Source organism: Panthera pardus, unplaced genomic scaffold (assembly GCF_024362965.1).
Source record: "Panthera pardus isolate Hobbes unplaced genomic scaffold, ASM2436296v1 HiC_scaffold_7, whole genome shotgun sequence".
NCBI lineage: Eukaryota > Metazoa > Chordata > Mammalia > Carnivora > Felidae > Panthera > Panthera pardus.
Genome location: NW_026527002.1, coordinates 11,938,112 through 11,963,225, shown reverse-complemented (window position 1 = coordinate 11,963,225; position 25,114 = coordinate 11,938,112). Strand labels below are relative to the sequence as shown.

Below are 25,114 nucleotides of genomic sequence, written 5' to 3'. Positions count from 1 at the left end.
GCTCTAGGTCTCTGAAATATATCCCAAACGGCTTTCCACCTCCATTAGCATCCCCTTCCACCTACAGCCGTCTCCCGGCTAGAATTCCCAGCTCCTCTTTACAAGCCATTTTTTTCACATGGCAGCCATGGTGATTCTTTCAAAAATACGAATTTGATCATACCGCTTTCCTGCCCAAAACCTTCCAAGCGCTTTCTACAGCACCTAGAAGGAAATCCGAACCCTCCGACAGGGCCGTCCTGGTCCCTGCCTCCTCCCTTTTCTCCTAGGTAGACAGGCTGCCCGAGAAGACCCTTCTTCCAAGCTCAAACTCAGGGTCTTTGCACTCGGCTCTCCCCTTCGCCTGGAACATTCTCCAACCAGATCTTCATCTGGCTCCTGCTTCTCCTCACTCAGCCGGTAAACAGAGCTGCCCTCTCCACAGCGCCCCTCCCTGACCACCCCCTTACACTATTTAATAGTCTGCCTTGATCTATAAAAGTTTTATCTGTAATCTGCTTATCACCTGTCTCTCTGCCTACTCGAATGTAAGTTTCGTGACAGCAGGGGACTAGTCTGTTTTGTTGTGTTTTCGTTGCGATAGTCTCGCCCCTGAAACTGCATCTAGCACACAGCACCCCACAAATGGCTGGTGATGAACGTTAATTATGCTAGCTCAGCAGTTAAGTGCCTGGGCTTAGGAGCTGGATCAACCTGGGTTCAAATATCAGGTTTGCCACGTACTAACTCTGAGGCTTGAGTACGTTTGTCTCTTTCAAAGACTTGATTTCTGTATCAACTGGGAATATTCATGGGGCAAGATAGACCCAAATTTAAACGAAGTCACCAGGACTCAAGTTTCCCTCGTCCGAGCTCATGCTGTTCTACCTGACACAGGCTTTCTCTTAATTCCCAGTCTGAAATTTAAGATCCCTTGTGGAAAGGTGAGGGGGCGGGAAATGTAAAAATACAGAAGCCCCAAACACTTCAAATCATCATCAATGATTTTCTTTCAGAGACCGAAGAGTGCAGTATCGCGGAAGACCTTAGGTAGGCTCTGATGTCAGACAGCCTGGGTTCCAACCCACTGCCGGCCAACTCCAAAACCTCTGTAAGTCTCAGTTTCCCCGTGGAAGAAAAGCACTTCCCTCACGGAGAAGTAAGATTAAGCGGCAAAGCCACGGAAAGCACTCGGCACTCAGTACGTAACGGACACTGAGCGCACAACGAACGCTAGTTAACGAAGCATCGGGCGGAATTCCAAATGTTTCTTCCTTAGGTCAATTCAAGATCTATCACCAAGAATTCATTTCGTTAGAAGAAATAAAAAAATGCATTTTCCAACATGGAAGTCTGAATGACTTTAAAGCCGTGTTAACAAATAAATCCCAGATAATGCAGAGCCAGCTGGCGGCCCGTCTCTCAAGTCAGGGCTCCTTCTGGCCACAAGCAACTGACGCCTTTGCTCTTGGCATTTTCTTCTCTGACAGAGAGTCACATCGCACGTTTCAGTTACACAAGGTCATAGGAAAACTCCCAATACTATCAGTATTTCAGAAAAAGACCCTTTTAGGACTCATTTTATTAAATAGATCCTCCCTACCTCAGGTCTTCTTTTAAGGCTTTAAAAAAAAAAAATCTTCGCTTTAAATATTTAAACTCCCTACACTTTGTGCAGATCTAGTCTCCCTGCCCCGGCCCCCCCCCCCCCCCCCACGTTCAAAGAATTTCATTTCAGAAGATACTCTCTTCAAGGCACTTTTTCCTCCAGTGCAAACTACCCATTTTTTGACTTTCGAGAGAGAATAGTAATGATGGTGGAGAAAAGCTACCATAGGGTCTCCAACATGGAGGCTTCAGGCTGTTCCTTTTCCAGAATCGTACGGGCAGATTTTCTCCTCGGGATAGAAATCAACCAAACCTTGGTGTCTGTAAGGAATCTAGACAAACCGTCTCGTAGCACATCCGGTCGGGCACGGACTGCGAGGGCGCGGAGGGCGCGGAGGGCGGCAACGCAGACCGGCTCATCCACGTCCTTCCCTCTCCTCTCTAGCTGCATGGAAATGGAGCTTTGTGTTCGGTCAGGTGACATGAAAGGTGAAAACAGTAGCTCTCAAATTACGTTTAACCTCAAATAGCAAAGGTCACGAAGGAGGGCACAGATCGGCAGCTCCCGAGACTGCACGCGTGCGCACGCGGTGGCTTAAGCGGGCCTCTTTTAATCCCACATGGGTTTTCCACACCGTTTCTGGCATCAAGCACCGGCCCGCAGGACACCAGAGCGCCTTTGTGTCCCTTGCTGACACTCCGGCATTGTGTTTTCCTACCCATTAACCAAGGATAAATGACCTAGATATTCTGCCTATTAAAGCCTCATTTTTCTTTTGCCCTTTTGTTCTTTAGTGTACCACATTATCAGACGCTGCACACATTTTAAAGTATTCTCAGTCTCAGATGCCCTTTTGAGGGAGTAATAGGAGGTTTTTGTCTGTGGTTCTGCGGAGATATCTGGAGTGGAATTACGCGAAGGTAATTTAAGGTTTTTCGTCCTGTCTAGTCTGAAGACAATCAGTTTAGCATATTACTAACAGCTAATCTAGGATAAGAGGATATAGCAAGAAACCGTACAAAGGCCAGAATGCTGTTTTTGCATCTATTGCGAATACAAAAAATAGAGTGAACACCAGTTCCCCTACATACTACATTCTCTAATTACATCTCTGCATATCATGGGTCACTTTTATTAAAAGCATCATTACTACAGTTGGCAGCAATTTACATTTTATCTTACATGATAGCAGTTTTCAAAGAAAAAAATAAAAGGACATCACAACAAAGAAAAACAATACATTTACAAAGTCATGTCTGTAAACTTCAAGGCTAGTTTAGAGCTGAGGTAATGCTGTTTTAGCTTTGTGGCTAAAGTAACAAAGTCCTTTAATTTAAAAAAGGTACCTGATTCTCTCTTCTCTCACTCTTTATTTATCTATTTATTTTGTTTATACCAGTGCATTACAAGACCACGAGACAATGGAACTGTAGTTCTGTCTGGCAAGAACCCTCCCAGTAGGTTAATTTCCAAAGGGACCCTTCACATTCAACAGCTGCCTTATTATTGCTGCGCCTCGGGACAGAGACGTTCACACTAACGTGGAGATTGTCAGAGTGTATGGATGTGTGTGGATGCGCAAGTGTGGGAACCCCCATACGGTCAAAAGGGAAACAAATGAGCAAGTATGATATGTATGGTAAATTTCATCTTGACCTTCACAGCAAAAAAATTAAAATTAAAAAATTAAATATATAACTTCATACTTCCTTTGAGCAGCACTTCCTTCCATTAGTGCCACTCAGTTACAAATTGCTCTTTATTATAATACCAATGGTACCAAAAGGAAAAAAAAAAAAAAAGAAGAAGAAGCAGAGCATTATGTAAGTTTCCTTAAAAAGACATGATCACCTCTCAAATTTCATCTCTCCTAGGGATAATAAATAATGCACTGCACAATACTTAATGACCAAGATACCTTTTGACACACCTGTATAACATGACTTGGACTTTTTTTTTTTCTTTTTCTTTTTTGCTACACTATGTTACAGAACAGCTTATAAAACTAGGTATGAACATTAACTGTGAGTGTAAACAGTAGGACTACCACTTGTCAAAAGTTTTAAACACTTGAACTGGAACTGGTACTGGTTATTCATCATTTTCGTGGTGTTCTAGTTCATCCCCCCCATCGAGCGAGTCCAGCTCTTCACCCTGTGCTCCTTCGTCTTCGAAGACGGAGGACCCCCGCGGTCTTTTCCGGGTTCTCCTCGGCGTCGCTGCCGTCCAGGTTCTCCTCTTCCTGGAAGGCGCCCCCCTCGGCCTTGTCGGGGGCCTTCTCTTCGCTGGAGCCCACGGCGTTCTGGAGTCCTGCTAACGCGGGGAACCCAGGCAGTGTCAATCCCCCCAGTCCCGGAGGTAGAAACATGGACGGGTAGAAGAGGCCTGGCGCCACGGTGGACAGGAGGAAAGGGTTGAAGGCGAGCGGGTTGGAGGGCAATCCGGCCGGGGCAGTAGCAGCACCAACAGATCCATTCGCAGAGTCAGTAGCCGAAACAGCATCTGTGCTTTTCTCAGAGTCTTTGTTCTCGTCTTCGTTCTCGTTGCCTTTCTCTTCCGCTTTCGGGGCGCCGTCCTCCGGCTCTCCCTGCCCGGGAGCAGCGGCGGCGGCGGCGGCGTTGCCAGCAGCAGCGGAGAGCGGGTTGTTCAGCAGCCCGCCCAGTCCGAACACGTTGGGCAGGCCCGCCATGCCCGGCAGCATCAGGGGCAGCACGGCCGCAGGGTTCTTGGCGTCGCCTCCGGCGGCGGCGGCCGCCGTCGCCAGTCCTGGAGGGAAGCCCATGAGCCCCGCGAGCTGGAGAGACTGGAGGTTCTGGAGGTTCTGAAGGCTCGTGAGGTCCATCCCGGCAAACAGGCTGTTCACCAACAGGGGGTTGATTCCGGAGGTGGAGGCCGCCGCGGCCGCCGCGGCCGCCCTGGCGATCTCGCTCTTGGGCCTTCGTCCTCTCCTGCTCGCTCCTTCCCCCCGCACCACGGGGCCGGTGAGAAGGCGGTCAAACATCGACTCGGGAACAAAACCCTGAAGCAAACGGGGACAGGCAAACAGTGGCTATAAACGTCGCTGGCGAAAACTTAAATTTCAGGGTGGGCCTTTGGGATGCGCTGAAAATCGACACTGAGTGAAGATACACAAGCAGTCATTTCCCTCCTAAAAGCTCAATGGTGAAACTTAACGAAAGAAGAAAGTCTATCTGTTGGCACTACGTTAACTCACGGAATTATGGCGAACTGCAGAAAAATGGTTAAAGGCTACTCTACCGGTGAGGTGAAGGTCAGGCTGTCAGCGTCCGTAACTATCTCGAGAAACAACACATCAAAATGAAGTTGAAAAGTCTGGAACATTTAACTACAATTACGTTTTAGCATCTACCGTGGAGAAACAAAAATTATGTTCACCCCAAAACCTGTACACAAAGGTTTATAGCAGCTGCACTCATATCTGCCCAAGTCTGGAAACAACCCAGATGTCCCTCCATGGGTGATGGACAACCGCACACAGGGGCACGTACCTGTACCGGAGGAGTGCTCAGCAGTAAAAAGGAACAAACCTCTGACACCTGCAACCACTTGGATAGATCTCAATATAAAGTCCTCTTAAAAACGTTACATAATTTATGCCTCTGCTTACAGGGCATCCTCAAAAAGACAAAACCCGGGATGGAGCGCAGACCAGCAGTGGCCGTGGACTAGGGGGAGGGGGAGGGGAGACTACAAGAGAACTTGGGGTGGGGGGAGATGAGGGCACTGTCTGTATTCTGATTATGGTGGTGGTTCTTCAAGAAATTATACATGTGCTAAGACTGCTGGAACCGTAGGTCAAAAGAAAAATACGAAATTGTAGTGTATACTTGAAACAAGTAAACAAAAAGAAATCCAGACATTAACAAATTAGTATTTTTGGGAGAAACGGAAGTGGAAAAAAATTTTAGGTGAAGTTGCATTCTTTCTTTTAAAATCAAAATTCCCAGTTAACCTTAGTGACCTCAACCACCGCCAATTCCATCCTACAGGTGAGCTGTTAATAACCAGGTTCACCTGGGGCATTGTGCCCGTAGTGAGTCTACCTCCAAGACCGTGAATGCGTGTTCCTCTACCGTCCTTGTAAATCAGAGCTGTCAAGTTCTTCTACTTTGGATTAATGATACACCAAGAGGAAAAACGATGATTTATTATGTCTTTTAAGTGAAGAATAAGTTATAATTGAATAATTAATGGTCAACGGAAAATAAAGAAAAGCCCAGGACAACGGTTTTGCATAAACCCCTTTCCTGATGGAAGTGCCCAGTTCGTACTTACAGACTGCTTCACTATCTCAGTCCAGTCTGGAGCGACTGCAAATTCAGGGTTCTCTTCCAGCCACCTGGGCAGGTCCTTCATCGGAGGTGCCATAGCTCCACCCATCTGGGGAGAGGCATTTGGAAATTGATCTAAAAGCGCGTACATCCCCCGCCCCCCCTTCCCCGGTATACACACACGTATCCTATACAGATATTCTAGAAGAAACCAGGATTGTTTTTCCTTAAAAAGGATAAAATGCTGCTTTCTGGGATAAGAGATCACACAGGGAGATCATTTCCCTTTCCCAAACGTTCACCTTCTTTCCATTTCGTTTATTGACAACAGGCACCCTTTCTTCTCCTGTCAAAGTGTTTATATCCAATTTATTAGGGTTTCGACATCTATGTCGTTTCTGTTTCGGTTTCTGAAATGAGGAAAACAGCACATCCGCATTCTTCTGCAAAAAAAAAGCCCCCAAATACGTATTTAGTATATTGTATTTAGTACTTACTCTTTCCTGCATAAATGACAGAATAGTGAAGCCATTTTCTTTCTTTCTTTCTTTTTCTTTCTTTCTTTCTTTCTTTCTTTCTTTCTTTCTTTCTTTCTTTCTTTCTTTCTTTCTTTCTTTCTTTCTTTCTTTCTTTCTTTCTTTCTTTCTTTCTTTCTTTCTTTCTTTCTTTCTTTCTTTCTTTCTTTCTTTTTTTAAAGTAATCTCTATGCCCAATGTGGGGCTCGAACTCACGACCTGGAGATCAAGAGTTGCACACGCTACCTACCGAGCCAGCCAAGTGCCCCCAGTCATGCCATTTTCAATTACCATGGAAGGTTTGGGCATCGTTTTAGTTATCAGAAACTAAAATTTTCTTTAAAAAAAAAACAAACAAACTATTTTTCTCTTTGTACACGTAAGCTGAGAATCTGCTTTTCCTTTTGTTTATCAGTAACCCCACATAAAGCCTTTTCTTCAAATGTTTAACTAAGTCACAGTATCTTTAAAGGAAACTTTCTCAAGAACCCTTACTAATTTCTACCCAGTGACGTGGATGAACACAGAGATGACCTCATGTCTATGATACAAACTGTACATGGACAGGAGCAACCCGGGGATAAAAGGCCCCGTGCAGGAGGGGGCCTTCTGAATGGCAAGGACTCAACTCGAGCTGAACTCAACGAAATAAAATGTGAAATCCTACACTTAAGGTTTTTTTTAAAAAACCAGTCACTAAGTACATAGGAAGTAAAAGATTTGTTGTGCTGCCAGCTTACAAGCAGTTTATGTGACAAATCATCTGGAGATACTGTTTAATGTTTAAGGGAAGGCATAAGTGTTAGTTGTTCGAGAGAGAAGCTAACAAAGTCTTGGGCTGTTGTTAGCTAGTCAAATTTCTGCAAGTAACAGCTTCGTAGTACTCTGTGCTCGTCAGACCTGGTCTGAACCAATTAAAGTGCATTCGTGAGTGTCATCCCTCTAATGAGACCACCTGAAAACCAGGCCGTGTAAAGAATAACTGAAGAAATCATGTCTGTTTGGTGGAAGGAGGAAGTAAGGGACTGCATAATGGGCATCTTCAAGTAACTACGAGCTTTCCTTCCTGACTCGAAGCCAGTTTTTCTAATGTAAAACACACAGTGACAGAAACTGGGGAACGTTCGAGATGAGGCAGAAAGACCAAGAATTTCTGTGTTCTACCGGGGAATCGTGAGGGCTACCCTCACGGGACTCCTCCCAACTAAACTCTGCGATACTTACTGGTACATAACTTGGCATATCAACAGTGTAAGTAGGATGCAGCTTCAGCCATTCAACTAAGTCCTTATTTTTAGGAGCGTCCTCCCCCACCAGCCTAGTCCCGTCTTCAAGATTTATCACGGGGATCCGCGTGTCTGGGTCCAGCTGTCCAGGAGAAGGAATGTTTCTTGTAGGTGGGGTCTCTATGTCTTCTTCGAAAGCTTTGGTCACCTCAGCATCCTCCTGCAGAAAGGTGACAGTGGTCTGAATTCTCATAGGATGAGAGATTCCAGAAATAAATGTCTTATCCCAAGAAAATGCTATCCTGGCATAATGGATCTTTGACCAAAAAGGGAAAAAAGTTACCTGAAACACTGTCAGTTTTGGAACAGCTCTCAAATGAGAAGATGAAACTTTAATATCACTCTCCACACTACAGAATTAAGTAATTAGGGAGGAAATCCACAGCCCACCAATGCTCCATGTTTGAGATCTTAAGCCACTAGGGCACGGGCAGTGTAGTCTGAGCTTGACATGCATGAAAGGTAGCCTCTCAATCTCTCTCGGGGATCTCGGGATAACATCACTAAAGAAATTATAATTGAAGGAATCCAGCAGCCATCTCGTGCATAGCTTTTTGGCACTCTCTGAACCGTACAATTTTATTGGTAGGACAATATTTTGTAGCAGGTGTGTGAGGCAACACTGAAAATATCACGCCCAATTGGAAGCCTGTTCTCTACCACTGTCCAACCGGTGGTCCCCACACTATTACTCCAACCTCTAGACAACTTTTCTGACGGCCCACTGTCTATTCCTGCTGCTTCTACTTGGGCTCAGTTCTTCATCACTGCCCACCCCCACCCCAAATTACTGTGATATTCCTAAATGCTCTCCCTGATTCTAGTTCCGCTCTTCTTTACTCAGACTTCCACACTGCTGTACTGCAGTCGATTTTCTAAAATGCACTCTTCCTAGTTTAACTAGGAACTAGTTAAACTATTTAAACTATTTGGTAACTGAATTCCCCATCACCTTCAGGATAAAATCCAAGTTCTTTAGCATGGCAGCCAAGGCCCTCCCCGATTTATATCCTACCTTGTATCCAAGCTCACTTCTGTCGAACTTCACCTCCTCATCGAATTCCCCTGCTGCCGATGACTTTCAGTTTACCAAACATGGAAGGCTGTCTCTAGCCTCAGTGCCTTTGCACATGTTCTCCCTGTAAGCTCTTTTCAAATGACCAACACCTACACAATCTTCAAAACTTAACCAAAGCATGACCACGTCTAAGGAAACTTCCTCATCTGTTTCTCCCCGTATCCTTCTCCTTCCATTCCCATTCTTCCTTTGGGCTCACAAAGTACCCCAGGCATGCCTCACAGCTAGGATGCAATATTATTTATCAGTCACTCATCTTAAACACTGTGAGTTTTCCAGTGCAAGCACTTGTTTAGCACTTATTCTTTGCATTGTACTTTGGTGGGGGGGGGGGGGGGGCGGGCAGGGGGCAGGGAGTGCACACAGAGACAACTTCTACAATGTTGTTGCATGTAGGATGACTATATCCTTACTTTTCGTGGCAACGCAAAATGCTCTCCAGTTTGAGGACATACACAATGAAAGATTTTAGGACTTGTCTTCTTCCATATAAGTAACATTGCTGACCTTTATACCTCTTTACTATTCCATTTATTTATAGCTCAATCAGCATTTTCCTTGTATTTTATGTGTATGCACATAACTTTGCACAATACCAAATACGTAACCCCTAAATTCTAACATTTGACAGTAAAAGAAACAAAAATTTAAAAATACATTCTCTAACATCTCTTAGGAATTTTGAGCTGGGTTGCTTATGTGACTTTAGAAAAAGGAAAGACATCAATAAGTTCTTAGGGATGACTGAAAATATGTAAAATGCATAAAGTCAGCCTGAAGTTTAACACAGAGTACATAGTTACAATAGGAAATAGCACCTGGTTCACACTGTTAATTCCTGATGCCTGGACCACAGACGAATATGTGCTACGATTCAAATATTAAATACAGTAGTGAATAAATAGAGGTGTGAGATGCAGAAACTCACCAATATGTTGATGCTTATGGAGAAAGGATTTTCAGGGAACAAAATCTATCCAAGTGTTAGGGTGGTTTCGAGTAGGGAGGCTAATCACTAGTGGTACACTTTGGGGACCACACACCTAGAAACGGCATTTGAACTTAGGGAATAACCAGTCACAGTTGATCGATTACAAGGTATATTTTTATAAGATTCTAAAAGTAATCATATGCTCAACAGAAATGACCGTTATTATGATTGGTACATGGTGACGAATTTTGAAATTAACTTCTAATCACCCAGAAGCTTCTGTTTCAGTCAGACCCCACCAGAGGGCAAATCCCAGTGAATGCTATTTTGTCATTTCTAACCTTTAACTCAACCTCTCCTTTTACTGCCCTTTTAAGTTATTTGGCTTTCTTGAGATTTAAGAAATAGCGGGGCGCCTGGGTGGCTCGGTCGGTTGGACGTCCGACCTCAGCTCAGGTCATAATCTCACAGTCCGTAAGTTTGAGCCCTGCGTCGGGCTCTGTGCCGACAGCTCAGAGCCTGGAGGCTGTTTCAGATTCTGTGTCTCCCCCTCTCTCTCTGCCCCTCTCCTGCTCATGCTCTGTCTCTCCCTGTCTCAAAAATAAATAAAAACATTTAAAAAAAAAATTTAAGAAATAAAAAATGACCAAATAAGAATAGGGTTGGAAAAAGTAAGAACTGTTGAAAGAAACGTCCCCCTCCTCCCTGTTTCAAATTCCAGTGTTTCCCAAACTGTGTCCCACCTGCCCAGGGAAAGAGTCTCTCCTGGAGTGCTGGCTCCTCGTTCACAAACCAGCTCCAGTGTCCCTGTGCTGATCCGGGTTCCAAATCGATAAGGCTTAAGATGCCTGGTACCAATTCGTCCTTTTAAAAATGGACTACATGAAATTGGGTTCTTTGGGGTAAAACCCTCGTCACTGCCCAGGCAGTGCATTTGTAAGCGGGGTGACTGAAGATTAGGGAAGGGGTTATTTTGGTCCCACTGTCCTCATTTCCTTTGAGTTGAAAATGTCAAAATCCATTGGCACATACATTTCATACAAACCTAAACTAGAACGCATTTTTTTTTTCGATTGAGATTTTAAAAACAGCTGCAGTTACAAAGATAGGAGAATTTGCCATCACTAGCTCTGTATATGAACACAAATCTCCAGTCTGAAACTCAACATTTATACTAATCTAATAAATGTCAGAACCCCAAACAACAAGATTTTTAAGAGCAGAAGCTCTTTCCGCCTCAGGAATTCAGAGATAACAATTATAGGCTCAGAAGAACGTGTTTTTGTTTTGGGCTAGTCTTCCGAGAGTAATCAATATATCAGGATCTTGGGAGGAATAAATCCTCAAGCTACATTTGGTTCAGGCCGAGTGATCTGTATCAATGCCCGACACAATTTTTCAGCCCAGAACCACGAGTGTTCACTGTGATCCTATTTCTTTAGTGGAAGAAGCCAGCTTTAATACCACATCCCTGAGAGGAGCACAGGCCAGTGTCGTCAGAATGGCAGGGACTCTGGCTGCCACCGTGGGCACACACAATGGAAGTGAGCTCCTTAACTTACTGCACTCAATGACGTCCGTTTGTGGCTCATGAAAAGCAGATCAAGACCCTCCACGTTTTTCCTCCTTCCCCGCCTCCTCTTCATGGGAGGCTCTCCATCCACCAGGGAGCCGTTAAGCAGATGCCTCGTGGGTGTGCGTGACAGGCCTGCCTGGAGCAGCTCCATTTGAGTCTTAAAGGCATCGGACACCGGTGTCGAGACGTTAGGCAAGATAAACTTTGAAGTAAGAGACGAAAAATTTGAGGTAGAGCTTGCTGCCTCTCTTGAGGCCTTTGATAAATCTACAACTTTTTCTTGTCCGTTTTCTGAGACCACTTGAGACTCCCTCAGCTGAGCAACCATTTCCATGAGGTTTCGCCGCTTGGCCGCTCTCTCGGCCTCAATTTCAATTTTTCTCCTCCTCCTCCTCCGCTGGCGAGGGACAGAGAGGTTTAGGGCGTCTTCCTATTGAAAAATTACAACACGACAGTGAGGCAAAACTGTATCTGCTAACGGGCTGGCTTTCAGAAAAAAGAACAAGAAGCTTCAGGAACTAAACATGCATAACTGCTGAAAAAGAGCTGAGGAAACGGCAGCCATCTTGACTCTGAGTAGGACCAGTGAGACACGAGCTTCCAAACTGAGCAAAGACTCACCTCTAAACAGCAAAACAAACTCACCTTTGACAACTGAGGAGAAGTCGTGAGGTCCTCGCTCCCACTAATGCTAGCTTGGCCGACCATGGAGAGCTCGGCAAAGCTCCTCTTCTGCAGGGGACTGTCCATGGTGGGTGGCGTGTAACCAGGGATGAGGCCCTGGAAATCAAACATCTGGCGCCTATTTACTGGCCATTTGCCTTTCAGCACGGCTTCACAGATGTTGTCTAATCGGTTTATCATTACTCGGTCCTGGAGGGAGAAGAAAAGTCACACAAAATTGCAACAAAGACGGGGTGAAAATCACTAGATAAATATTTCCATCAAGATGCTAAAGAGCATAAAAGGTTTCAAAGGCATGGGGAGGCCTCGTGGCGCAACGGTAGCGTGTCTGACTCCAGATCAGAAGGTTGCGTGTTCAAAGGCAATCGCGGGGGGGTGGGGAGGGGGGCAGGACACGCCTGGGTGGTTCGGTCGGTGAAGTGTCCAACTCTTGATTTTGGCTCAGGTCATGATCTCACGGTTCGTGAGTTGGAGCCCCACATCGGGCTCTGTGCTGACAGTGGAACCTGCTTGGGATTCTCTCCCTCCCCCTCTCTCTGCCCCTCCTCTGCTTGCTCTCTCTCTCTCAAAATAAAGAAATAAACTTAAAAAATAAAATAAAATTAAAAAAAAAAAAACAACAACTCAACCAGTGGGCAAAAAGTAAAAGAAAACGAAAAACAAGTGAGTAAATAAACAAAATCCACAAAAACTACTTTGCTGTGGTGGGAGGGCCTAAGATAGCCCCAACATAGAAAACCTAGTATTTTTCAACTATCAACACCGGATCACACAAATGAGAAAACATTATGTAACCATCTCTAAAATATCCCCCATATTTCCAGAGTAACTTCTGTTCAAGTTTAAAGAATTGTTGGTGAACACCAGCAGACAACAATGGAAGCCTGCATTTAGCTTCTGGATGTTCTGGTGCTTCAGATCCACAGGCTGGATCGAAATGTGTCCCAGGAAGTGGGACATCATTAGCGTCACTATTAATAAAGTTCAGCATTACAAAATGGGCCCCAACCTAGGAACACCTAATGAATGTCAATTTGCATTCCCCACCTATTATCACTTCAAATTTCATTGAAGCGTGTACATTAAAAATTTCTAATTACAGCTCTTAGGCCCAGTTTCCATAGATTAAAAGTGTCTGCCACGACAGACTTTTTACTGATCTGGGAAACTCTTCTATACTCAATAAGGGAGATCAGCATAACAGAGAATACAGAGAAAAAAAAATGTCTTTGATAGTATACTCTTCCCCTAAAAATTTCACATTGTTTCTCACATAGCTGACACTGTGGAAGACCAGCCTGGGGATGAGTCAACTGAGGCTGTTTTTGTGTTGTTTGTTTTAAACCAGACAGCCCTGTTACGGTGATTACAATGATTATGTCCCCACCCCAAAGAAACAGACCCAAATTACATAGGGATTTATAATAAATTATGCTAGTTAGCCAAAAAAGTAATTTCCATTTTGCTTTTGGTTGCAGATAACTACATTTGGAATTACCTCATAATTGTTTGGAGCAAATGGGTCAATAGCCCACCCTCTCCCGGGCTGAGTTTCCAAACCTATGAAGGTGTCTTAACTCTGAAAGTTCTGTTTCAGATTTAAAAAAAATTAAAACCCACATTTTTTAAATGTCCACATATTTTTCCCTTGTGCATTGTTGGCGGGATGGCAAATGGTGTGACTGCTACAGAAAACAGTATGGAGGCTCCTCAGAACAATTAAAAATAGAATTACCACGTGACCCAGCAATCCCACTTCTGAGTATATTCCCAAAGGAACTGAAAGCCGGTTCTCAAACAGATATTCGCATACTCGTGTTCACAGGAGCACTATAATAAGCGAAGAAGGGGACGGAACCCAAATGTCCCAAGGACAGATGAAGAGAGGAAGATGTGATATGTACACACAATGGAATATTATTCAGCCTTAAAAAGGAAGGAAATCCTGTCACATGCTGCCACGTGGATAAACCTTGAGCATCAGATGACAAGAAGTGCAATAAGCAAGCCACGAAAGGGTGACTACTGCGTGATTCCATTCCTATGACAAGGTATCTAAAGCAGTCAATCCACAGAAACAGAGAGGAGAGTAGTGGTTGCCAGAGGCTGGGGGGAGAGGAGAGAGGGAGCTGTTTAGTGGGTATAAAGTTTCAGTCATGCAAGATAACACGCTGGAGATCTTATGGTGATGTGAATATACTTAGAACTACCGAAGTGTACATTTAAAATTGGTTAAGATCAGGGGCGCCTGGGTGGCTCAGTCGGTTGGGCGTCCGCCTTCGGCTCAGGTCATGATCTCGCGGTCCGTGAGTTCGAGCCCCGCATCAGGCTCTGTGCTGACAGCTCAGAGCCTGGAGCCTGTTTCGGATTCTGTGTCTCCCTCTCTCTGCCCCTCCCCTGTTCATGCTCTGTCTCTCTCTGTCTCAAAAATAAATAAACGTTAAAAAAAAAATTTTTTTTTAAATAAAAAATAAATAAAATTGGTTAAGATCATAAATTTCATGTTGTGTAGTTTTTACCACAATAAAAAATAAAAAAATTTAAAAAAAGGAAGAAAGGAAGGAAAGAGAAAGACCTGGACACATTTCATTTTGCTACAGGGTGAGTCTGTGGAAGCAACAAGCCATAGACCATACTGCACAACGTGATCGCCAGCCTAAAACACCTCAAGGAGCCAAAGATCCATATGAAGAGTTCTTTTTACCTTCCTTTCATGTCACCTCTCCTATCCTGTTACAAAAGTACCGCACAGACTTTAAAACATGAGAAAAATCTACAGTCCTCATACCCTGTGTCAAAGTTGACCCTACACTTACTTGAAAAATCAAACTAGAATGATTTCCCGTACCCCCCACACTTTTTTGGCCCACAAAACAAAAACCCCAAAACCCCCACCAACCTTAGGCCAAAATGAGAAGGCAAATGTTCTTTCATGAAGGAGCTGAGCTACTGAAGGGTCTCCATCCTCCATGTAGAACCCATCTCGGGTTTCATCCCTAGCGGTGCTCATGGAGGCATTGCTTTCTTCATCGAAATTCTTCCCTCTAGAGACAGCTCCTGCTAAGAAATGAGTTAGTGTGCATTACTCACGACCACAGTATCACTGGAAAAGAAGTTTAGAGAGGACAGGGTGAAAGATTTGAATACCACTCGGCTCCATTTTATTGAGTACCTACTTTATGGTATTAGGCATCTTACAATTGTGTTGTTAAAGCTGCTAACGGGCCCTTCGTGCAGATGGTGTTCTCCTCATTTTATGGATGAAGAAGCAGACAGGCTTAGGGAGGTGACGTCACTAGTTATCTGACACTGTGCCCGTGCATCTCGGAGGAGGTGGAATGACAACCAGGTCTCTGACTCAAGAGCCTCTCCATGCAATGTGGTCCCCCGCCCCCCGGCCCCACAGCCCTGCCCACAGGAGGGAGGCTAACAACCCACCAGAGCACCAAGCCCCAGCTCCAGAGGGACAGTACGACAGGATGCTTTATTTAGTTTTCCTTTGTGTTGGGAACAGCAACCACACTGAGACTCACAAAGAACACTGGTTATTTTCAGATTCTACTTCTACCCTTTACTTCTGATTTAAAACTAAAATTAAGCATCATTTGTTTTAAAATAATCACCAGTATTTATTCAGTGAATGACCCTTGTCCTTCACGTGTATCTGTCCAAATTAAAGTCATCTGGAATTCTTCTGATACCACTACCATCAAGCTGACCCCTCCTCTTAATCTGGAAATTGTTACGTGCCCGTAACACCCTTCTGGGCGTTGAAGTTGCTCGAAATACCGTGTTTCCACGCCACATCGGAGCAAAACGTACGCCTAAGCATAACCTCACACCACCCGTCCAGAGGAACATGTACACAAGTTACCCTGAAAATGTAAACAAGAGCCCTTGTCACGTGACAGGAAACCATGGCCTGTCACGGCCGCCCCGCTGGGGCCGGGAGAGAGGACCGAATGGCGAGGCATTACCTTCAGGCTGGGAAGACTCTTCTGACTTATCATCATCCTCCAGCTTTTCTTCTTCGTCCTCTTCAGAACCTTTTTCCGAAATAGACTTGGGCCCTGTGTCGGCACCGACCTCCATCCCTTTCAGGTCACTTTTCACAGAGCTCGCCTCGGCCTCACAGCCCTGCTTACTGTCCTTCTCCCGGCCGTCGGTCTCTTCTTCCTCCTCCTTCCCCTCGGGTTTCTCTTGGGTGGTCACGCCGCCAGACTCCTCCGCTTTGCCCTCGCTTTGTCCCGCAGCCTTCTCTTCCTGGGCGTGAGCAGACGGGAGGACGGCAGGAGTCTGGCCAAATCCAAGGGCCAGTGGAGTCAGGGAGGACAGGTTACCTGCCCCTCGGTTCTGGGCAAAGTTTTTGTGCGCATCCAAGAAAGATAACTCGGGGTCGTTGAGGATGTGATAGTCCGTCCGGCTGACCCCGTGTTTAGCAGCGCCGACCAGCAAGTCCCGGTCATGCCTCCCACATTCCCACCACTCTGGCAAATCCAAACTCGGCTGGCAGAGCTTCAGCCTCTCTCCCAGCTGAGGGTGATGAAGAACCTGCTCGCGTATTTTCCGCAGGAGTTCGATGCGGTAGAGAGTTCTAGAGGCACGCTCTTCTGTGATTGGCTCAATCATGGAGGAGAGGTCAGGTGGTTCTGTAACATGAAAACAATTGTATTCACTTGGAAAAAAAACCTGAGTACGCTTTCAATTGTTCACTCTCTATTTTTCACTTTATTCGGCCTTTTACCATAGAACTTTCGTTACAAGAAGAACCTACCATCATCTGGCTTAGTGGGCATTCGACACACTCGCCTACACATGGCCACAAAACAACTGAAGTATTTCTCCAAACTCTCGTCAGACTTTTTGTCAAGTCTGGCAAAGGCTCGAAATTGGTTCCAGTCAAACTGCTGTTTCATGGGGTCAAAAATAACTCCAAAAGTAGATACCACACGGTAAAAATCAGCCTCTTCTCTTCTTGTCCACCTATGAGCAAGAAGACATTAGCTTAAACTGTACTTGAGTAAACAGGCTTAAAGTTTATTAATTCTTTTCCCCTTGTCCCCTAAACTTAATGTATGGTACTTATTCTGGGGGCGAGAGACAGACAGACAGCTTTGATGTACTGAGACTTTCTTTGATCATTATCTGGGACGTGATTCTCGCCTCTTGCCGGCTGAGAAGGGCAGAGAAGAGAGGCACATACCAGGAGCTCAGTAAAACCCTGCAGAAACTCACTTTTGCCGTTTCTCAGATATTATAGCTTCCCTTTCCGCTTCTAGTGCTCTCACTTCCTCCCGAGGCCGCCGTCTCCGCCGGTCAGTCTTCATTAGAGCCTCTTGCCTCATTTGTTGCCTTTTATAGCTGCGCTGATAGGCAGTAATGAGCCGGCGCAGACGGGTGGTCAGGGTCGAGGTGTTGGGCCAGTAAAGTTGGCCTAACTCAGCATTACTCTCGCTGTGCTTGCCTGGGGAAGTGGAAAAAATATTTTTGAAATGTGTAGCTGCAATCTCGCAATACACAGGATTTTCCATCAAAACAAGATGACTCATTAACATTCAGATGACAGTGTGGGAAAGGGCATCTTCGTGCTCTCATTTTTAAAATATAAATAAAGGATAATATTGGTATGAAACTTACAAACTGCTTCTTTTTTAACTCCTTGGTAGGGGGGGGAGCATGTTTACTCATCAGTTTTACGTAAAGAAACATACTTTATGCCACGAACGACAATATGAGGATGTTTTCCTGTAATGTACTTGGCATACCAATCTTGAACATAAGAGCTAATCACATGATTGCTCGCCGATTATTTTACGTTAGAGGGAAGGTCAGTATTCTACAAACTTGCACTATTTCAGACACCTAGCAAATGCCCTCCCTACTCCCAAGAGACAGATTTCCAAAGATGCTGAAATGTTTCCGCTGACCGGTAAATAAATACATGTAAATTACCTTAATCCAAAAAATAGTTATTTCATCAACGAAATTCAATGTTATGAAAAATAAACAAGAATTAAAATGACTCACAAAGGGACGAGTCGGCGTAGAAGAAACGACACTCACGAAGAAGCCGAGGGCAGACACGTGAGCGATGCCTCACGGCATAGTTTGCTCTGCTCTGCGGGCTTCTGCGGAGCCTTACCTGTGGAGCGGATCTCCATGGATTCTTCCTTATCTTCTGGAGGAGAATTTGCAAATTCCTTGAAAGCAAAGCAAGAAACAGAATCGTTTCAATTTGGGGTTTCACTTTGCTTTAACTTTTAAGGAGAAGGCCACCATCTATAAAGTTTAACAAGTCGTATATGGGCATATAATATTTTACTGGTGCCGTAAAAGTCAATATACTCAAGTCCTTACGTCTATTTCATCCTTGAATGGAGTCCTGGTTGGTTTATATTCCGGGTCTTCATCTTCTCTATCAAATTCTCCCCTGTATCAAAATTGTAAAAAACATTTAAATCGTACAGATAAGCAACAGACTGAGGGAGCTCTCAAAAGACTACTAGCCTGCCCAGCGCCAATTTTAATTCTGGATTTGACATCAAAGGCGACCCCATCAGGGTTTGAATCGTGCGGTCATGGGGGAAGGGGCTGGGGCGGGGGAAGTGTCATCATTTGGAAAAAACAAGCATGTTTCAGATTATCCAGATAATACATTGTGTTTAAATAATCGTTATGACATATAAACAGACTCTCCTGGTAAACGTCACGGAAGTTCAAATCAGACGCAACGCAGTGCCTAGCGCGGTATAAGAACTGAACACTGCCAATAGATGTGACACTGACATAAAGTTTATTAAAATTTTTAAATGTCCTTCTTACCCGTCACCGCCATCTGCTAGCATGTCTGTTCCTCTTTGCTCGGCAGCTATGGCCTTGGCATCGGGCATCCCGACTCGTTCCAGGAAGCACAGTGCGGGGTCAGCTCGCATGGAATTGTACTTCTCGTAGCCTGTGCCATAACCACCGGCCCACAGAGGACATGCACAGAAACAGCAAGAGGGCCATCACTGACAAAAATCACAGCACTGCCCCGGTATACCAAGTTCATCCGTCAGCTGAGACGATCACTTAGGAACCTTGTTTTAGGGAAGCATTCCATAGGACGCTCACTGCAGGCCAGATGTGGGGCGGGGTGGGGCGGGGCACGGCGGGGGGCGGGGGGGGGGGGGGGGGCCCGAGTTTCATTTCAGGGATCTTAGCCGAATGACCACAAACACTACCAGAAAAACAGGTTCAAAAGAACTGCGAGATGCCTGGGAAGAATTTTGACCCCATTTTCCCCAAGATCTAATTTTGCTTGACATTTAAAAGGCTTCATAATGCTCCTTCATGACCTCCGCAGGGTACTCTGCGTCCGCCCCGTCCTCCTGTGAGCGGCTTCAGTCCTGCAGGAACTCGCACCGCTGGCTGAAAACCCCTGTCTACGTAAGGCCAGCGAACCTGTCTTATTAGGTTTAGGATGATGCATGTCAGTAAGACGACACTGTTCCCTCCATGGTTTTCAAACTGCAATTTGCTTTTTGACTGCCCGAGTTGACTAGATGGAAAATGGCAGATCCCAACAGTGCACTGCGGGAAAATGATTTTTAGGCCGAGCTCACAAAACGCGGCTGCAGTACGTAGGCAGAACAGCACAATTCAATTAGGATGTGTACTACATACAACACACCGCTCCTAACTGCTGTAGAGCCGCAAGCCAAACTGTAATCATGAAAGGTTTTATAAGCCATCATTCTCCCCTTTAGTCAGGCTGGGCTGCTGAGAATACCTCCGTGACCCCCAGAGAATTGGGATTATAATCAGGAATCGCTCGCTGTATATATCATGCCAGTTCTGCATCCCCCAGCCTTTCAAAGTTAACAAGGCTGCATCCCACTCAGGGGAGCCGTGAGTTCTCGGCACTGACATTTGTGAAATATTGCTTGGAACAAAGCCCAGGAGGCACTTGTACAGATTAATAGCAGAGGTTAAGCCCACCGTCCACTTTGACACGGGTTGGCAGAGCTGAGCAAGGGGAGCCATGCTTCGAAGCAAAGTTTAGGGAGAGCTAGAGGACGACTTGGCTATTATTAAAACAAATATGGTTTGGGTTTTATTTACAGCCAAGAAAGAAATGTTTTCTTCTCAAAGACTCAACAAACACTCAAAAACAGCATCTGATATTTACAGTTCGTATTAGATTTTTAGTAGAGGAAAACGGAAGAAGCCAAGAGTCCTTTGGAACTATCCTCATTAATGTTATGACTTGGGAAAAGAGCACGCGAAGAGCTCTACCGACAAAGCCACACAGTCCAGACGTGGTCGGACAGAAACTTCACTTACCGTGTTTGAACACTCCAATTAGGAGGGACTTATCTGCTTCCTTATCCCACCAATCTGTGGGGACTTCCGCATGGAAGGGTTCAGGGATCCACACATCAGCCTCACTATAAAGACAACCGTTCACATAATGTTCGCAACACACGTAAGATTAAAAAAGGATCCCGGGTACCCACAAACACGGTACACGGGCTCCCACGCCCCCTTCCCACAACAAGCATCTGGGCGTCGTCGGGAGCGGGCAAAGGTTAAAAGAAAGGGTGTCGGGCAGTCGCTTTCTGCCGTAGCCAGAAATGAACTTCATCGCACGGGGCCCCGTTCTGAAGGTCACCTCAGAACGCCAGCCATGCACCTCACACCTTTTTATATGACACGCGCACATCCGCACACGCTTTCCCCGACGACCGTCGCGCGCCCCCGTGCTCCCAGGCGCAAAAAAGGAGATGCGGCCCCGAGGGTCTCTGGAGGTGCCGAAACCCAGCCGGCGGTGTTTCCCGACCTCCCGGATTATGACGCGGAGGCACAGAGCGGCGTGCGTTTGCACTAACCTTGAGTCAGCACCCTCTAAAATCTTATCTGCCTGGTCTCCTATAACTTCTTGTCTTAGGTAGTACAGCATGCGGACACGCAGCAGGACCCTGGAGAGGAAGACAGAGGGGGGAAAAAGTTCTTCACTTCAGGACTGTTTGCCAACAGTGGCTTTTTGGCAGCTGCTGCTGTTCATCCATCATCCTGCCAAGGCTGATTAGCCATGCTGTATGGTAGGCTTGAAGCGTGACAGATGGTGGCACATAATCACCTCTGTGTGGTGCTTTCTGCTGGCTTCCAACAGGCCTGCCTGGCAACCGCTCGCGCTGCACAGAGAGGGACCGGGCTCAGCCCAGCCCAGGCGCACTTCATTCCGTCCTACCTAGTGCAGCTTGTGAAGTTTAGACACGTACCCTACCACTGCCTCTGAAGTATTGAAGCAAGTTTGTAAACAACTGAGCAGATGGCTTTCAGTAACTGTTCTGCTTCATTATCTCATAAAATTTCCTCAGCTGCTGCCTTAATACCATTTTTGGAAGCACATCAGAAGTTGTAGGAATAAACGAGATATAAAATCTGGTTTTACTACCTTACAATAAACCCTCAATATGGAATGTCAGGTTTTTCAGATTATACAACTTTGCTTCCGAGAAAGGAAGATGGTGATGGGGGTGTGGGAGGGGGTGGGTCCTCACTCTTCTCCCTGAAGGAATATTAAGCATTATTTATTCTTTCTAGTTTACGTTACCTGGAAGCCTAGGCTGTGGCTTAAAAAATAATGGCACAAAGGAGGTTAAAATGCGTCCGATTCCTTGAAGTTCTTAGTCATTTTCAAGGAGTAAGTTTCTGAAAAGGCTTGGAATTCTAGGCACCAGAGTTTCAATCGCGTCTGGATTTCTTCGGTGGCATAAACTTAGTTCTTTCAGTAAAGCCCCCCTGGCAAATCCCGAAGGCCCACGTCTACTCTGAGTCCAGCATCTCCTGCTGGCCATCCCCTGACCCGCATTCAGGACTGGTATCTGACGAGTGCCTAAGTGCTGTCCCCTAGCTGGCTGATCCCATCACTCACTCACAGAGCTTGTTACTGCCCACGTGTCACGTCTGCAGATACTAGCTCCTCTGACCTTCACGATAATCCTACGATGAAGCGGGGCACCTTACAAGTTCCATCTCACAGACGTGAAAACTGAGAGTCACGGAAGACCGGTGACCTATCCAAGGTCACAGGGTCACCTTGAGCATGGACCACTTGGGAGTAGGCCTCCTGACTCCAGCACTGCACACACTGTCTCTCAGGACGTGGCAAGCGTCCTTGAAAATATCAAAATGACAAATACGGGCAGTTTCACCAAAACAGACTACTCCCGCACACACGCCCAGGTACCCCGTGATACGCCTTCCTCTCCACCAGGTGTCTGCTTTTGAGCACCGGGGACTCTAGATAGACAGGGTGTGAGGCTGGAAATACCTGAGTACGCCCCACGGCAAAATTTTAATTTTTTCGAGAGTTTTCTTTCGATAGGATTAAAAACTGGCTGTGCCACACTGAACCGGCAAAAGGAAACTAACAGTATGGCACTCCATGGCTGCCACCTCACTTCTTCTCTGGTTAGAGCCCTTACGGGCCAGGACCTGCTTAGAGAGGATGCTCAGGAAAGGCAGTTACACAGGAAGCACTCTCCACCCTTGGCCGGATTCTGTTTTTCACCAAAACTCAGCACAGCGGCCATGAGCGGAATGGATTCGCTCCCTTTTCTTATTTTTAAAATGTTTGTTTCTGGGAGGAAGGAGAGCACAAGCCGGAGCGGGGGAGGGGCAGAAAGGGGGAGGGAGGAGGACAGAGCTCCTCCCAGCAAAGCAGGCTCTGCACTGACAGAAGAGAGCCCGGTGCCAGGCTCGAACCCACACACCGTGAGATCGTGACCCGAGCCGAAGTCGGACACCTAACTGACTGAGCCACCCAGGCTCCCCGGTTTCTCTCCCTTTTGATAGAAGACAAAATTTTCTTCTTTGGGAGGAATCTTAGTTATGTGGAGGCTTTCAAGAGCTAACTGTGAGTGTCACCTCTCTTCTAGAGGAAAAATTCGAACCAGTGCAACTGGAACACAAGGTGGGCACCAGCAGGATGGTGGTAGGTACCACACAGGAGATGGCCTCCGACCCTAAGGAGTCTGCCCTTGGTAAATCCGACAGACCAGCCTACTAACGAGTCTCCCCAGACTTCATTCACATTTGACTGGCTGTCCTACTAGTGACCGTTTTCTGGACCTGCACCCAGTCCAAGCCCATATATGGCAATGAACTCTCCTGCCCCTTCATCTCCTTTAACCCGAGACAGTTCCTCTGTCTTTGTCTCTTGAAACTTTTGAAGAGAACTGACTGGCTATTTTCTAGGAGGCCCCTCAATTTGCGTTTCTTATCCTCTTACCAGTCACGAACCTCTCCCCACTTTAGGCCCTGAGAAGTCTCGAGGCAAGATCTATCGGGGAGAAAAAGGGACTCCTCACGTGTTCCAGAGAGGGGACGGCAAGCCTTGCCGGTCTTCTCCTGCGACCACGGGCAAAGAGCACCCTAGCTACGTCTCACATACTAATTAGGGAGGGGACTCCACAAGAGTCCGCTACTGATCTCAGAACGGGAAATTGAAAACTACTGCCCCTGTCACTCTAGGACCCGGGCACAGGAGCCACTGTTCCCACACTGAATCACTTCACTTCCGGTTTGTATGCCTCCAGAACTCACAGGGCTATTGACCCAAAGCTGACATAAACCACAGGAAACAGAAGTTTTCTAATAGCTGTAAGTGGGGCAGCATTTTAGGGAGAGCTATAATGCCACAGCAGTAACAACAAAACCGTTTCTGAGGCACCAAAATGGTCTGAGGTAATGGTTTTAAAGACTCAAAAAGGAAAAATTTTGTCAGTCAGAATCTAGTGATAGCGATCAAAGGTAGTCCCCAAAAGCACTACCATATTTACGAAGGGAAAAGAACCACCATCACTGCAAGCCCGGAGCAGCAGGGGCTCCCCGGGAATTATGTCACATGAGGCTCGGGTGACCTCATGGAGAAGGCAGGCATCCGAGGGGGTGGGGGTCACTGAGAGCAAGGGCACTGCCCTCATCTGTTCTGGACTTCCAATCTGGCTCTGCCCCCCTAACTAGCTGAGGCCCTAAGTACCAGAGTCTCCATCTCCTTGTCAGGCAAACGGGGAGGAAAGAAAAAGAAGGAAGGAAGGAAGGAAAGAGAGAAAGAAAGAGAGAGAGAGGAAGGAAGGAAGGAAGGAAGGAAGGAAGGAAGGAAGGAGAGAGGGAGGGAGGGAGGGAAGGAAGAAAGGAAGGAAGGAAGGAAGGAAGGAAGGAAGGAAGGAAGGAAGGAAGGAAGGGGGAAGGAAGGGGGGAAGGAAGGAAGGAAAGAGATAAAGAGAGAAAGAGAGAAAGGAAGGAAGGAAGGAAGGAAGGAGGAAGGGAGGAAGGGAGGAAGGAAAGAGAAAGAAAGAAAGAAAAGAAAGAAAGAAAGAAAGAAAGAAAGAAAGAAAGAAAGAAAGAAAAAGGAAGGAAGGAAGGAAGGAGGAAGGGAGGAAGGGAGGAAGGAAGGAAAGAGAGAAAAAGAGAGAGAAAGAAAGAAAGAAAGAAAGAAAAAAAAGAAAGAAAGGGAGAATGAAAGAAAGAAAGAAAGAAAGAAAGAGAAAGGGAGAAAGGGAGAAAGGAAGGAAGGAAGGTAAGAGAGAAAAAGAGAGAGAAAGAAAGAAAGAAAGAAAGAGAAAAAAAAGAAAGGGAGAATGAAAGAAAGAAAGAAAGAAAGAAAGAAAGAAAGAAAACCAACCTAACAGCACTACTTGTCTCAGACAAGTCAAACGGATAATCCACGTGAAGCACCCACGGGAAGCTGTGCTCAGACTTCTGTGGCTACTTTGGAAGAGAGATACACATTTCTTTATATCCTGCTTCATCCAGGTGAGATCCTGTTGCAGAGCTCTGCGGGGCTAACAGAAGTGAGTCCTAAGGAGGGCTGAGGAACTTGCCCAAGGCCACACGAAGCTACAAGTGGCAGAACTGTTCGCTGCTGGCCCTACGACCGGTTCTCGAAACGGCAGGCTCAGGGCACGGGACGAACCGCGCACGCGCCGATGCTAGTCTAATGTGTGGATCGTTAACAGAGCTCCAAGCAATGACATAAATTCAGATTTAATATTCTTCAACGACATACAATCAGTTTCTGGAAGGAAAGATACGGAATATGATTCTAAGCTTACAGGTAAGAAAAAAGGACCCACCGACTGAGGTGCTATTAAGCAAAAGATTCCAGGTAAACTC

General features: G+C 46.0%; 1 protein-coding gene across 4 annotated transcripts in view; it reads right to left on the bottom strand.

Moving 5' to 3' along the window:
- Nucleotides 1–2,606: 2,606 nt before the first annotated feature.
- Nucleotides 2,607–25,114, bottom strand: part of CHD7 (chromodomain helicase DNA binding protein 7) — a 189,936-nt gene continuing 167,428 nt past the window's right edge. For 3 of the 4 annotated variants that reach the window (XM_053896369.1, XM_053896371.1, XM_053896370.1), the window contains exons 24-38: nucleotides 20,821–20,910; nucleotides 20,276–20,379; nucleotides 18,773–18,902; nucleotides 18,308–18,380; nucleotides 18,093–18,150; nucleotides 17,186–17,414; nucleotides 16,725–16,933; nucleotides 15,928–16,599; nucleotides 14,850–15,010; nucleotides 11,912–12,139; nucleotides 11,253–11,696; nucleotides 7,620–7,841; nucleotides 6,183–6,323; nucleotides 5,885–5,989; nucleotides 2,607–4,607 (exon numbers count right to left, since the gene is read on the bottom strand). In XM_053896369.1, the coding sequence (XP_053752344.1) occupies nucleotides 3,738–4,607; nucleotides 5,885–5,989; nucleotides 6,183–6,323; nucleotides 7,620–7,841; nucleotides 11,253–11,696; nucleotides 11,912–12,139; nucleotides 14,850–15,010; nucleotides 15,928–16,599; nucleotides 16,725–16,933; nucleotides 17,186–17,414; nucleotides 18,093–18,150; nucleotides 18,308–18,380; nucleotides 18,773–18,902; nucleotides 20,276–20,379; nucleotides 20,821–20,910 (3,736 nt within the window). In that variant the 3' untranslated portion in view covers nucleotides 2,607–3,737. The remainder of the gene's footprint in view (nucleotides 4,608–5,884; nucleotides 5,990–6,182; nucleotides 6,324–7,619; nucleotides 7,842–11,252; nucleotides 11,697–11,911; nucleotides 12,140–14,849; nucleotides 15,011–15,927; nucleotides 16,600–16,724; nucleotides 16,934–17,185; nucleotides 17,415–18,092; nucleotides 18,151–18,307; nucleotides 18,381–18,772; nucleotides 18,903–20,275; nucleotides 20,380–20,820; nucleotides 20,911–25,114) is intronic. The other variant, XM_053896372.1, reaches the window with a different exon arrangement.